This window comes from Melanotaenia boesemani, chromosome 1, assembly GCF_017639745.1.
Source record: "Melanotaenia boesemani isolate fMelBoe1 chromosome 1, fMelBoe1.pri, whole genome shotgun sequence".
Classification (NCBI taxonomy): domain Eukaryota; kingdom Metazoa; phylum Chordata; class Actinopteri; order Atheriniformes; family Melanotaeniidae; genus Melanotaenia; species Melanotaenia boesemani.
The window spans coordinates 16556359-16571598 of NC_055682.1; the positions used below are offsets into that span (position 1 = coordinate 16556359).

Genomic DNA, 15240 nt, shown 5'->3' on the forward strand with positions numbered 1-15240 from the left:
ATAGAGGCATATCTGTTTTTTGTCAGAATGTGAAAAATGGACATCATGTTTCAGAGTAGCAACAGGATTGGTGCAAGGACAAAAATCACACCATCCATGGAGATGTTATGTAGCTGTCTAAATGTGAGTAACTGGGAAAATACCATTGCTTGTTATTCACTGAAAACCTGCATAGAATTTAAAGGGGTAATATGTAATATTACTTTTTGCATTCCCGTCATCACTTAGCACAACTTGATCAGGGATACCTTTGAAAACCGCATCACCATTCTGGACCTGGAGTTGACAACTACAGTTTGTCTACACATGTCTGTTTCTTCACTTTGCTGGACCACTATTTATTTGACTGCAGCAGGTATATTATTGCTGTCCCAAGAAGAGGCAGTGTCAATCTTAAACCTGGTTAGATGAGCAGGTCTCGTGTTTTGGGGGAAAAAAACTATATGCATGTGAGGTATATAAAAAACATCAGTAAATTCTAAAAAAAAAAAGGCACAAAAAACACAGTATAAAAAAAACTAAAGTAAAATGCGGACACAGTCTTAAAGAATAACATCTATTCACATGCACAACTCCATTCAGAGGATAAGCAAAGCAAATGACTATTATAAGGTGAATATCCATTTGATGTATAGTTAGCATTAGCTCTGTGTGTATGTTTGTTACACTGTTAAAGTATCCCTGCATATGAGCAAAAAAAGGTTCAGTGTAATTGACAAGATGGCAGCCATGTGATCAGATTCACTTCTACATTCAGTTTCAAAAGAGCCAGTGAATCAGTTAATCAAAATACTCATAAGACTCAGCCAGACCTAATACACTACTTGTCAAACCAACATCTCGGCTGTTACATCCTCCTTCCTTTCTCTTTTGCATAGACCATAATCAGCTTTCATGACTGATCTGGTGACTTGCATGTCTGTGACACCCGTGGGCGGCAAAAAGATAAACAAATCAGGCATACTGCTACCTGGCTCAGGAGCTACAGCTAGCTTTTTGCGTCAAAAAAAAAATATAATGGTACATCCGTGTTGTGCTTTTGGATGTTCCAATCGACATCCCAAGAATGGGATTTTATTTTACAGCCTGCTGACTCTGAAAGACGGGCTAAATGGGTTGCTGCCATCAAACCAGATAACTGCAGCTGTCAGAGAGCTCTCAGCTGTGTAGTAAGCACTTTGTAGGTGGTAAGTTTATCAAACATTTTGTTTTGTACACTTTTCAAGTCTGACCAGACACTTCACGTTAGTCTGTTGTTAACCAACATGTAACTGAGGCTAATTTTGTCTTCCCTAAGGTAAAATTGAGAAAACCTGTTGCCCCTAACCTATGTCCAGTCAATCTTTGTGTTTGTCTGCACTCCTGAGAAAAGAAGGCAAAAGGATGAGCTGGAAAAACTTGAAAGACGACAAAAGGCAAAAAAGAGAAGAGTACAAATTCATTGCACTACATTACATACAGTCTTTAAAATGGTCTTGTTAATTTGTTTAACTCTTGAACAGAATTTTTTTTTTCATTTAACAACAAATACAAAAACATAAAAACATTGTTCATGTGTGACCAGGAGGACAGTCAAATAATAAGTTCATATGTAAGTCATGTTTTATGTGAAGCAGCATTATCTCACAGTGTAAATGTGACCACAGTGAAATTGGTTGGATATTAGACAAATTCAACCTTCACCGCGGATCACCACGGCAACGGCAGTTTTCAGTGTTAATGAAAAGCTGGACATGTATTTTCTTTTGTAGTCTCAATAAACAAAACAAGTCTTAAAATAGCAATGCTTTCTCACAGTAATTATTAGTAAGGTTAACTCCTAAATATATCACCAGGACATCCCTGATTTTTACATCGTGTTAACATTTTCTACAGCTGCTGTTTTCTTACTCAGCTTTGACATGAAGAGGAAACACTATGTTTGGGGCACTTTCCACAGCAGAAGGTCTGATATCCATCCTGCCATTAAATATTTATAAGCCTCTAATATGACTCGGGTAGCAATATTTCCGTCAGCTAGATGTTTAGGAGTTTTTTTAACCAGGAATTTGGAAATTCATACAGATTTTCAGCACCAGCAAGTTCATGTTTTTTTCAAAATATTGGTTTGTAAAGTGCTAAGTCCGCTAGCCCTGATGAGAAACAGTTAATACTCACTCTAGCTTTTTGCCACCCAACATGGTAACATAAAAGAACAGTGTAACATCACTGAGAATGGTCCATATAATTACATTCTCACAACACAGGGACTATATTAGATGTTTAAACTACTCAGAAGCAGAAAACAATTACACTTCATAAATTCATACACTTTTCCATTAAATCCAATGGGTAAGTGCATCCAAACTTTTGGCTGATGGTGTGGCTAAAAGATCTAAAACTAACAGTCAATACCATAGACACTGTGTGACATACAGCAGATTCCTGTCATGGGAGACAGCAGTGATGGGATAGCTTATATTTCTGTCTGAACTGATAAGGATCACTTTTACTAGAAAAACTAGGGAGGAATGTCCAAGTTTAAGGTTTTTATATTTGAGTGTTTATGCGTGAAGGAAAGAGAGAGAAAAAAAGATAAGCCTGTTCTGCAACCCTCCAGTCAACATGTTAGATTAAAGACTTCATTATAAACAAGTCTGTAATCCTCTGTCTTATCAAACTCTTTCATTCATCCATTTTCATTTACCATCTGAAGCCTCTTTTTTTTGTCTTCATCTGTGTAGGATATCTCTCGTGTTGCTGCTTTCATTTTCTATTTTAAAACAAGCTTTGACTTGATTTCACTTTCCTGTTTTAAAATGCTTCCCTTTGTCAGCCCTCCCTCTTTTACTCTCTCCAGCGTTGTTTTCTCTCCTCAAGATTGTATGCAAGTGCAAATACAAACAAAAAACTCCACCAGCTTTTTCTTTTCATCAACCATTACTGACGCTGCCCTTGAAGAGTATCTTGCACTGGTATCGGAGCAAAACAGGACCATAACACATACATGGCATGCCTGTGTATTCATGCAAAACATGGGGGTCTTGTGCAGAATTGTGGCAAAATAAACAATGACAGGAGCACAGCAACGAAGACAAACACATGTAAATAAAATGTCTTACTATTTTCTTCAACACTGCGGAAGAAAGTGAAGTAAAAGCAAAACAGCAATAAAGGCAAAATGGAAGAAATAAGGAGCCGCGAGTGATTGAAAAGGGGTCATGAATGTAAGGCTTTGTTCCTTTTCTCCCACTGTTCACCAGATTCAGTCAATCACACTTGTGTGTACAGTTACAGCTTTGCTGCTTGACTCGTTACTCTAATCTTCACTGACATGAACACATTCGAGGATACACAGGCACAAATGCTTTCAGTGGCTGTGTGCTCTATGAGCAGGCCTGGGAAACACAGGCTTTAAGAAAGGGAAAGGAGGGGGTTGTCAGTGAGGAAAATACAAGCAGTGTACTCAATCGAGTGTGAGAGAGGAGAAAGACTGGAGAGAAAAAGAGAGAGAAGTCAGCCAGATAGAAAACTAGAGTGCAGTTAGCTTTGGAGAAAGCTACAACAGGAAATGAGATGAGGAGAAAGGAATTTCAATTGGATCCAAGATGAAGTTTAAAAGCAGCGAACAACCTAGTTACCCCTGAGACTATGCAAGTGTGGAAGACAGAGGGAGACACCGTGAGAATGGAAAGAAGGAGTGAAACTCATTTATATCATCCCACTGGTAATTCTTAGCTCCTTTGATGTTTTAGTTAGAGATGCAAAGCAAGAAGTGAAACCAAACTGGAAGGCATTACTGACTTTGACTATGACTAGACAAACATTAAAACATCACACCCGTACGCAACAGTCACAGGCCTTTCCTGTAGATATTCAAAGCATTTTACACAACAGTTTGAAACTAGGGTTGCAACTTTTGTTTACATTCACTATATGCTCATTTATTTCTCTAACTCACTCTTTAAAAGGTCCCAACATCTAGAGAACATATTCAAATTATGCAGAGCATCAAACAGTGATATATGGTAATATTTAGTTTCTCTAAACATGTCTCTCAAACTTAGAACCGAATTAGTTCTCGATCAGTGGAGATAGTTTGGGTTCTGATTACAGTTGAAATTACAAGTCATGTGACATCAAGCAGGTCTCAAAGACCTTTTCATACAAGAAAAGACAAAACAATAAAAACAGGCAAAGTATCTTGCGTAATCTCTTCAGTATATGTGCACGTAGCGCAACTGTCAAAAATGAATAGAAATCCATGTTTCCCTAAATACCTCAACGCTCTTCTCTTGCCATGTACAAACTCTACATTAAATTTAAAGACTAAACCCAAATTAAACATTTACATGATCATGTTTTTGTGTAAAACTTTGGCTTTGCCCTTTTGATCTTGGTTAGAAAGGCAAAAAAAATCCCCTAAATTATAAGATTTTTAATGACAATAAAATGTTCAAAGGGAAGAAAATGCTTGCATCTCTGTAATAACCCAAGGCAAGGCCAAGGCAAACGCTCATGAAGTGGCCCAGCTCAGATTAAACATTACGATTGAGGATATTAAAGGGGCAATAAGTGGAAATTCTTCATTTCTAGACTGAAGGAATTAAATAATCGCTATGTGAAGAACTAGAGGTGTAATTTCAGTTGAAGTATAGCATGATGTCCCACACCATCTCTGTGTTGATCTCCAGCCCCGTGTTTACCAGCCGGTCCGTTCATGTACGTTCATGTGAATCACTGCCTCCTCTCTCCTCTTGGAGCCCTCATCCCTCCCTCCCTAAAAAAGTCTTCAGCAAGCAAGCAAGGGCAGCTGCAGCTCCTATTTTCAAAGTGAAATGGTGGAGAGTAGAATGAAACGTTCACCTGCAGACGACCAGGATCTGACAGTACCTCTAAAAAACTATGGTTGCTGGCAAAGAAGTTGTTGGATAAAGAAAGAGACATAACCCAGATTAACATTGGGCTTGTGTTTTCAAAGAGGAGAGCACTGCAAGAGCTAAAGAGGCTACAATTTGACTGAGGGTTAGCTCTGCTCCTGGACAACATGAATGTTTTAAGTTACTTCGATATGTTCCACAAAATGGTGTGTTTGCACTTTGCACATTCATTCACAGAAGAGGCGAGTTGGGGGTGGGGCTAGACGTAGAGGGGGGTGTGGCTCATTACTCCCTTTGTTTTGGTCTACAGGCAGTGCACAACAGCAACTCTTTGAACCAGTTCATGTTGAAACATAAGCTCACTAAAAATCAGTTTACTTTTAAAAGCTTCTTTTTCATGATCAGACCTCAAACTCACCTGTTCCTCCTCAGTATAAAGGTATCTAACAGCAGTAGGCTTTAAAGGGGTCTGCTTTTCACTAATGCAGCATGATTCTCCACTGGCCGAAGATGGTGCCAAAAGCAGCTAAGTTTTAGCGTCAATTATTCAACCATATTAGAAGACAATTTTTTTCACTGTGCATTGCTGCCATGCTGTTCATCATCCTCTGTCTAGAAAAGCTTTGTTTTTGCTCCTGTCTCCTTAAGGACTCCCCCTCCAACACACACACACCCCTCCCAAAAGGTCCAGTCAGTTCTGAATGGTTAGTTGATTGGTCAAAAGTTTTGAAGCAGCTGCTGTGTACAACCCAGGTTACAAAAAAAAGGCATTCAGGCAATTCTGTAACAATGTCCTCCAATGGGGGAGGGGAAAAGTCTCCATGACATAATATCCCACCACATCGGATTACGTTAAATACACAGGATGATACATTACCATAAAGCTGAACTGTCCTGCTATTTAATTTAAGCCATATTTATGTCTACAGTAAATATAAACACATTTAACTCCAAGAAATGAGCTTTAAGATGAATTCAAACATCTCCTCAAGAGTATTAAGTCTTTTTCTGTTCTTAAAAATCTGGATTTAATTAATAAGCTATTTGCAGCTGTGGCACCAGACTGTACCACCCCAACGTGTACATGCAGAGCTGCTTGTCACAAACTGTCCACCATGATAGAAAAAAAATGAAAAAAAAGTTAGCTGAGCTGCTCTGGCCTGAAGTTTTCACACAAGCCCAGTAGATGTTAGAGCTGCATGTGGAGGAACAGGATGAAAAAAACACAGAGGCTCTAGTTAAAGACTGCACACTACCACCATCGCTGTGATAAAACAACATACAGTTACTGATCAAACTCACTCTCTGTATTAGTGCATCCTAGAGCTAATGTTCACACAAGTGTGCTAGTCACAATGGAAAATCTGAGTCAAACTAAAGTAAACAAATAAGCACACACACACAAGCCTTTATGTGTTGTAGCAGTGTGGGATATTTATCTTTTAAAAGCACAAATGTTCGTGCAGGACATGAATCTTTTAAGCAAGTGTGGGTACATATTGTGAGTGCAGTTAGAAGAGAGGCTGAACTGAGAGAGCTGGTTTCACAGCTTTATATGGGCTGCACATCCTGGTCAGGAGTTAGGACACAGTTTAACCTCAATGCTCCCTCCAGGCTTTTTACTCATTTACATTATTCTCAGAATACTCTCTGTTTGTTTCTTGACTTCTGGAAAAAACTATTTAAAAAAAGGGTCAATACTCCCATACCACCTTCCTTCATACATTCACAAACAAGCTTGGCAAACACAATGGTGAGATGTTATATTTTTTGCAAGTACAGGAAAAGGAGTGTGAGCTGGGCCTAAGTCCCTGCATGTGGCAAGATGACATTGCTGGTGTTTTAAAAGGAGGGAAACAGTGTTGCAATTTCTGTTTAATCAGCATGTGTGAAGCCAATTGGCCTGCAAGGGTTAAACAAAATTTTATAGCTTTTATACTACTACTACTGCTTCCACATTTAGTGACACCTGAGAATCATCTGTAAAGTGAATATTTTCATACTTATGTAATTATTAGCAGTTAAAGGTTGTCCCAAACGACTTCTCACACAGGGCATCTGAAGGACATGCTGAAGGAGTGGCTCTCTGGTTGAGTCTTCCAGTCCTTTATTTACCCCCGCTGACCCTGCATGCTGGGCCTGACACTTCCCACTATTCCTGGTACTTTGTTCTCATGGAGGACACATTAGCGAGACAAGGAGAGCTGCCATTCTCAACCCGGATTATTCCACCAGCCTAAAGCCTAAATGTCTCAACAGTCAACATACGTTTACAAGAAACTTCCCAGAGAGCTACCTTTCTAGGACAAAATTAAGAGCTTTGAATAAGTGTCTGTATGAACATAACAACCACAAAATAAACTTGTCATATCTCTAAAGTCTTTATTTTAAGAATAGTGGGAGGACTCCAGTATTTCCCCCACCTCATCACGACATGTCCCATATTCAGTCTGAACAGGAGGTAACTTGAGAACCTTTGTTGGCCAGTGGTCAAGGGGACGATGGGGGCCTCTGTGACTTAAACTCAATTTTTTTTCTTTCCAGGCTAACTCCAATTAAGCCGCTGACTCTTGTTTCCTGGACTTCCAGCACTTTACACCCTCTACATCAGTGGTTCCTAACCTATTTTCCTTGGGGACCCCATTCATACAAATACTAAAAAGCCATGGACACCCTGCTCCACCCTGTGCTGAAACCATGCTTGATTTTATGCTTTCAAAAGTGAGATTCTCATCATAAATAATGTATTCTGAGTCCTGTCCTTTGACAAAGCCAAAGTTAAATTAAGAACATGTAGCCTAATTTATTTATTTATTTAAATAAGGAAATGGGCCTCATTCGCCAATATCGTCTTAAAAATCTTCTTAACTTTGTTCTTAAGTTGCACTTGGGAGGTTTTTTCTTTTTTTTTTTTTTTTTTACAAAAACTCTCCATCAGATTCATGAACATGCTTGTAGACCACAGAATTGTATCTTTCCTCTTAGAATGGTGAATACCAATCTCTCGGAAGTTGACAGGACAGACTAGCCGGGCCCTACTTTGCATAGGAAAACGCCCAAAAAATGCCCATAAAAGGTCATGACTTACAGCCGTGTGCAAACAGACACAGAGGACAACAGATTGGGAAAAATAAACAGAATGACAAAATGATTAATGAAAACAAAAGATATTAATGAAGATGTGCAATGAACCCTAATCTTCCTCATGTTTACTTGATCACAAATAATCACATGGTGAGCTTCAAATAATATAAAAATGGTTTTATATACAAACGGGTCATTAATTACTCCTGAACTTGGACAGCAGCCTGCAGCCTGGTCCCATGAGCACGTCGCAGTGCCGTGGCTAAAGGGGAAAGTGGGACACTGTAGAATAAAATTTCATTACAAGGCCTACTGCACCTTATATAGTTTGTAAAGCAAATTTCCTCCTGCTGTTGCATCATTTTAACCACACCTATATAGTGGCGCATCTGATTAATCCTCCAGGTGAGTCTGACAGGTGTTATTAACCAGGAAATAACCTTGATTTCTCAATAAAGTCATTATTATTATAAAAAGACACGGTTGTAGTAAATGTTAATTATTAAAGACCACATTCAGCAGGTGGATCTGAAAGTCACAGGTGATTTAGACATCTGGAGTGATATTCTTGAGGGAACAGATCTGGTGTGTGTGAAGTCTTTTGCACTGATGGTGTTAGAGGAAGACCAACAACAGAATTAGATCTGTCTTGATTGTGACTTGTTCTTGAATAAATGAAATGGATGAATAATAAATTTATTTTCCCTTGAGGAAAATCATAACATTTGGATCTGCAATATTGTTATTTATCCTAAATGAAAATAATTGCTTTGCATTTCACCAAAAGTTATTTAAAATCTGACAAAACACTACTGTAGTTTTATTATTGTAGTTTGTAAAACAGAACAGCAGAAAGCAACACAAATGCTATTTTTGCTCGAACGCGTCAGCACACAGATGTTTGTAAGACTGCACCTTAGTGTTTGTAGGATTTGTTCTTAGCCAAGAACAAACCCGAGATATGAAGATTTTGGTGAATTTCACACTTTTCATAAAATGTACATTAGTAAGATTTAAGAACAAATTTGTTTGTAAGAACAGTTGGTGAATGAAGTCCAATGTGTGGACATTAATTATAATGGCTCTGAATGTTCAAAGCCTCGGGGACCCCCTGTGCCTTTTGGGGGACCCCCTTGGGACTGGGAACCACTGCTTTACATGATGTGTATAGGGTTTCTTTCACCATATGGATCAAAATAAATTTTTACTTAATTTAAAATGACTTGGAATTAAGCAGCACATTCTACCAATAAAATGGCGAAACTAGCTAAATGTAAATATTCACAAATGCACCACCAACAACAAATTTGGTCATGTAATTGTTGCAAGCACCTGTTTCTGTCATCTAGATAACAAAATACACTTATTTTGATGACTGAGCAGTTTCTCCTTATATTTTCTTTTAAAGCTGCAGGAGTTCATGATTTTACATACAGAATGGATCAAAGTGACATTGTTCAACTAGAATGTGATCATTTTTACATATCCACCTCACCAGGGAGCTCTTTAGTGCTTTTCAGCTAACGATTTAGCTTCTCAACCCACAATTTCTCTTTCTTCTGTCTCAGAGTCCTTATCAGCATTATTCTGACTGATTTTACTGAACAACTACAGTGTATATATAGAATAGACATTCAGCAGCTTTTGGTGTCCTTGTTCTTAGCTGTTATGTCTATTACTGTGTCAGCAACAACAAAAAAGAAAACAGCAGAGTTGTTAAAATAATGCAATTTTAGACTTCAAGAAAGATTTGCATGGCGTATACACATGTCAAACAAGTTCATCTAAATTTCACTAATACTCTGACAGCTAAATGAGAACTTTTTCAACTCTCGCTCTGAGTCGTACTTTTACATTTATATAACCAAACTCACATTTTAGTTTTTATTAAATTGTGTTGGTGATTCTGTCAAACCATATTACAGTCAAACAATAAAGGTTTTAGCAGTGCAGACCTGCAGGTTTAAAAAATGGAAAGTAGCGTGAAGCTAATGGCTAGCTTTATGCTAACTGTATGAATACAGTTAGCTAACAATAGAAATATAGTGTTGTATATGAATATAAATATAGAAATATAATGTTGTTGTCAGGGATATTGTCTTTAAATGTTAAAAAATACATTGAGCTTCAGTTTTTCAGATGATGGAAGTGCAAGGAGAGGGTACATTTAGCATGTTTAGCCCTTAGTTTAGACAGTATTGTGTTAGCTGAGGTGACCTTTGTGATAAATTAAAAACACAGCTCAGCAGATACTCATTCAGTTTTAGATCTAAAACAGGCAGGTGGATCCATCTCCCAACTGCGGACAAAACCTATCCAACTTTAACATCACAAGCAGCTTAAAGTCTTTTAGAACCATGAATTTTGGAAACAAGCATATTTTCTGCTTGTTACATGTAGAAATGTGCTTGTAAATTTCCAAATCAAAAAGTTGGTTTATTGCTATTTATGCTACAAAAATGTGGCCAAAAATTACTAATTGCTGATTTAAGAATGATTATATTATGTTTTCTGATAACATCATATTTTATACATAGTTTAGACCTCAAAATCTCATTTAAATTATGCTTATATAACACACTAAACCCACATTTCCCCAAAATTCATACAAACTGCAATAAAAGAATTCATTAGACTGCAATAAACTCAAATGTCCTTTTTCTTAAAACATTTGCCAATCTATGGTGGAACTGTTTCAGTTGTGAGTTGTGAATTACTTTCATGTTTGTGAACTTGAAGTCTTCTTTTTAGTTCCACCTACATCATACAGTTTTACATTTATTGCAGCTTTATCACTTTCAAGAGTGCTGAATATATATCTGTAAGCATGCCGGTGTTGAATCATACTGTGAGTGCAACAAACAAAGCAGGAACCCCCTCATTAAATCTTTGTTGCTTTAGAAGGTACCTCTGTGTGTTTGTTTGTAACAACAAACCTGTAGGACAATGGAGTTAAAAATGTATAATTTGATTTACATGTCTCTTTAAAGAGGTGCTCACTAATGCGTGCCATGATATTGTTTCATATGTGTGCCAGCATTTGTCAAACGATGTTTATCGCAGCAGCAGAGGCCAAAAGCACATATGTTGTTGTTAATTATTCCCGACTCCAGCTGTGCCAGTGAGAATTCCCATCTCCAAGTGCTGAGTTGCTGACAGATGAAGCACAGTCTGCTTCTGAAAGTGAGACACCACCACTGTCCCCCACTCTGTGTCTCACTACATCTGCTTTGTATTAGCTTGTTGCCATGCAGGAAAAAACACAATTCTTTTGTAGTCTATTCCAGCCAATCAGGAAGTGAATTGGGGGTAGTTTCCTGTTTCCTGTGTTGCCCAGACAGTACGGACTCAGGCCCAGTAGCCCCATTCAGTTTCCGACGTTCATGTGTTCCTCCAGGAAACTGAGAAGAGTCATCACCTGGCAGAGTGTAACAATAAAAAACCTTTCCTTTCTTCAAATGTGTGGATGATTTTCAGCTATGAGTCATCAGCCAACCATAGCCTTATTCCAAAGGACAAGACTTTGATGAAAACAATGTGATGCAAGTGTTTCATAGACATTACTGGGAGCAGAGCACTGTGGGGATCCGACTGACGAGTATGAATGCTGCTTGGTAACAGCATACAGTAAACTCTGTTTTTGTCACTCAGAACAAGCACTGAGGTCTTGGAAGTGACGACAAAATCAAGGTTTCTCATGAACATCAGCAGTTATTATGAACTCATGATTTTTTATGTATAATTAAATGAATTTTCCAGGATTGAAAGTTAATTAACTTATGTAGAAATTTCCATTTCTTAGAAATATGGTTTCAGAAACAGACATTCTGTATTTTTACGACAAGACTGACAAATATCCAATCAAGTCTCTTTAGTTCCAAATCTTACTATCAAATGTATATTTACAATAAAACTGAACACATACTGGAATATTCCTATTTGAGAAGCTAAAACTAAAATTTATTTTACAGAAAAAAAGGGTCGCAGATACGGCTGTAGGTTATGTTTCTGTCGATTGAAGAAATTATACACATCTATTTGTTATGTCACAAAATATTCCAACATAACATTAATTCAGGAGTGATAATTCAATATTGATGAAGTTGCATGTAACTTTCACAAAGGTTATTTGGCCGCATTTATTTTAGGTACTTTAACTACACCTTTACTTGAGTAAAGGAACCGAGTCATTTGTTGACGTTATTGAAAGGCAGATTTGTATCCAAAACAGGTGTTCCTGTCGTTCAGTTTTCATTCACAGGAACTCAAGCTGCTGCATGACTGAGCACCCATTCAGAAAAGCAGAAAACTGTTATTTCCATATTACAACCCTTCCCTGGTGTACATTATCTAAGTGCGGCTGGACAATTAAATAGGATTGTTTTCTTTCCCTCTATTCTGTAGGTAATGGCTTTAAAACATCAGCTTGACTGAAAAGAGGACAAGTGGAGTGTCACTGTCACATACTGGCATCGCCCCACAGCCTTACAGTTTTGCATGTCTGTTGTCATTTTTTCCAAAGCTCATCCCTTCTGTCATGTGTTTGGAGTCAAAACAAACTGCACAGCACAGACAGGATGACATGGGTGCCGGGTGTCAGTCAGCCCCATACTGACCCAAGATAACATTTACAGTGCAAACAGAAAATGATGTTCAGCTTTAAATGGTTTTGCATGGAAACAAAGCAAAGATATACAGTAGTGTGGATATGTTGTCAAGGCAGCAGCAATTTAAACCTTGTCCCCTGAAGTCAAAGTAAATCAAGTAGCTTGTGAATGGCTTAGCTATTTTAATAACGTTTTAAAATTTCTTGCACAATTTACAGAGATTTTCTTGGGTCAAAACTTGTAGCTTTAATTACTTTTACAGTGATACCGTTTTATAATCTTTGGACTTGAATTGCAGAAAACTATTCAAAGACATAATTTTAAGTTCTGGGGAGCTATGACTGGTACTCTTTGTGCAAAAATTTAATTTTAAAATTAAGCACATGTCATATGTAGAACTTAAAATATTATTATAAATACTTTCCATGCTGACCATTATTATTATTGCAGTGTATTAGATACAATTACACAATTATTACATTTTTATATTATATCTGTTATTAGGTAAGTTAAGTTTTTGGACAAACATGATTACATAAAAAATTACTGTCCTCTCCACCAAAGGCTTCATTACAAACTGTACTCAGGCCCCTCATGGCTCCATTCACAAGGTATGTATGCACTATGACACCTACAAATCAGGGGTACACATTGAGACCAGCTATATCTAAATATAGAAATCTGGGTTAACAATCAATAGCTAAACATGCTTTTTGAGGAGGGAGCGAAAGAAACGGGGATGCAAACCACATGAATGGATAGCAGCAATTATGGAGTAATAAAAGATTTACAAGACCAAGAACTGGACAGAAAAAGCATCTGGATATTTGCAGCTGTGGAGTCTTTCTGTCCAGTCTGAACAGTGTTCAGATTGGTTCAAGTTTAACACACAAATACCAGCTGCCAAATTCCCACAATGTCCCACACAGCTTTGATATTCTCGATTATTATTGGTGTTTTCGTTTAACTTATTTAGTTGCACAATTTGTAGTCTCAATTTGTGCGCTGAGGGGGAAGTGTGTGATCTGAATTACAATAAAAGGTAGAACAACATAGATCTGGGTCCGTCCTGTCGCCAGATCTCACTGTTTGCCTGCTCCCCCTGTAAATATGGAGCCATCCATTAAAGGCGTTCAGACTGGGGGTAGGGATTTTTCTTCTTACCTATTTTTATTTTAACGCTCTGAAAAACCCGAAGACCTTCCTCTTCTACCGCCATGGTTTCCCCGTGGCTCTTTCCCTTTTGATGACTAAATGAAGACAGTTCCCCACGGAGGTTGGTTCTGGCCTCTCCAGCGCGCGGATAGTCCAGGGGTTTTGCACATCTATGCGCTCCGTACAGAAACCATACTCCGGCCAGGCCACTGCTGCTGGTGGTTGTTGAGATCTGGTGAGCGGATTCAGCTTCAGTCCCGCAGCAGTAACAGCGGCAGTGGAGGTGTGGCTCCACACAACACCGCCCACAGTGTGTATGGAGGGTAATCCTTGCCCAACAGTGGCGGGCAAGAAGAAGTGCACTCTGAGTCATAAGTGCAGTGGTTCAAACCTTTTTCTGTGCTTTGCATTTCGGGAAAACTGTCAGCTTACATATGTTTATTTTCTCTTAATAAATATTCAGTAATCTTTACAGGCCAGTTTATGCCATATTAATCTTGCCCTGACCTTAAAAGAGCACACCCATAAAACTTTACAATAAAGAGCGAAAGGAAAACATAAGCTTTGTATGTTAACAACTTGGCTTTTGGGAAACTTTTCTTTTACTATAAGTTGCCAGTATCTGTAACTTTATTAGTGAAATGATTCCATATATTATTTAAGAAACAATCTCCTTAAGTCACATCTAATGACAAACAAGTGTGTTGGTGTATTTTTCTACAGGAAAATTAGCTTTCTCTGCTGGTAATACCCTAGTTTCCAGTTTGAAGTGACGTTTTTGTTTTGTTTTTGCTTTCTCTTTTTTTTTATTGCAGCCTTTGGTTAGTTTGTATAGAACAGCATGTGGCTGTGTGAACTATAAAACAATAGGTTACAGATAAAATTAATTCTCCTCTTTCTGGTTGATCTAAAAATCTATAGACAGCACACACATTTCCACTCCCTCAGCAGAGTATGATACAGAACTTTTACATTATTCCAACATTTTAGCGCATTTCCCTCAAATGGAGTTGTACAGAGCTGCTTATTTGTGCTTTAGAACATAAATGCTGTGAATTACTTTGGATAATTCATTCCTCTGTTTTTTATTGTTCTGCTACTGCCCACAGTCTCCTCCCCGTTCTGTGAATCCTGCTATTAGTGTCAAAATGTGAATCCTGCAATTAGAAACTGTAGCCACTTAAGAGACCTTTAAAATAGTTTGAAATTCAAACTAATATTAGGAATGCTTTATTAGTCTCTGTTTGTTAAAATTGTGCAAATATGTTTCCATGAAGTATAAGAAGGAAATATGCTACAAGCAATTTCACATTTTGTACTTTTGGCAGTGGCAGTCAGCTCATTAAAACCTAATGTGCAAAGTAGCATTCGATGCCAGAATGAGGGACCTACTTTTATAGTTGGAGCACAGCTTTTCCTCTTTTTCCATCTCTTTGATGCAGATCATCCATCATAGATCTGGTTCAATTGCTATATGATATGATTAACCCTTCAAAACTAAATCACAATTAAGATTTATCAAAAAATAATACCTG

The 15240-nt window shown here is 37.9% G+C and overlaps 1 protein-coding gene across 1 annotated transcript in view; it reads right to left on the reverse strand.

Moving 5' to 3' along the window:
* The window catches only part of rasa3 (RAS p21 protein activator 3), a 48859-nt gene extending 34908 nt beyond the window's left edge, over window positions 1-13951 (reverse strand). The window contains exon 1 of the mRNA XM_041987579.1: window positions 13715-13951. Coding sequence (XP_041843513.1) covers window positions 13715-13769 — 55 coding nt within the window. The 5' untranslated portion in view covers window positions 13770-13951. The remainder of the gene's footprint in view (window positions 1-13714) is intronic.
* Window positions 13952-15240: the final 1289 nt, after the last annotated feature.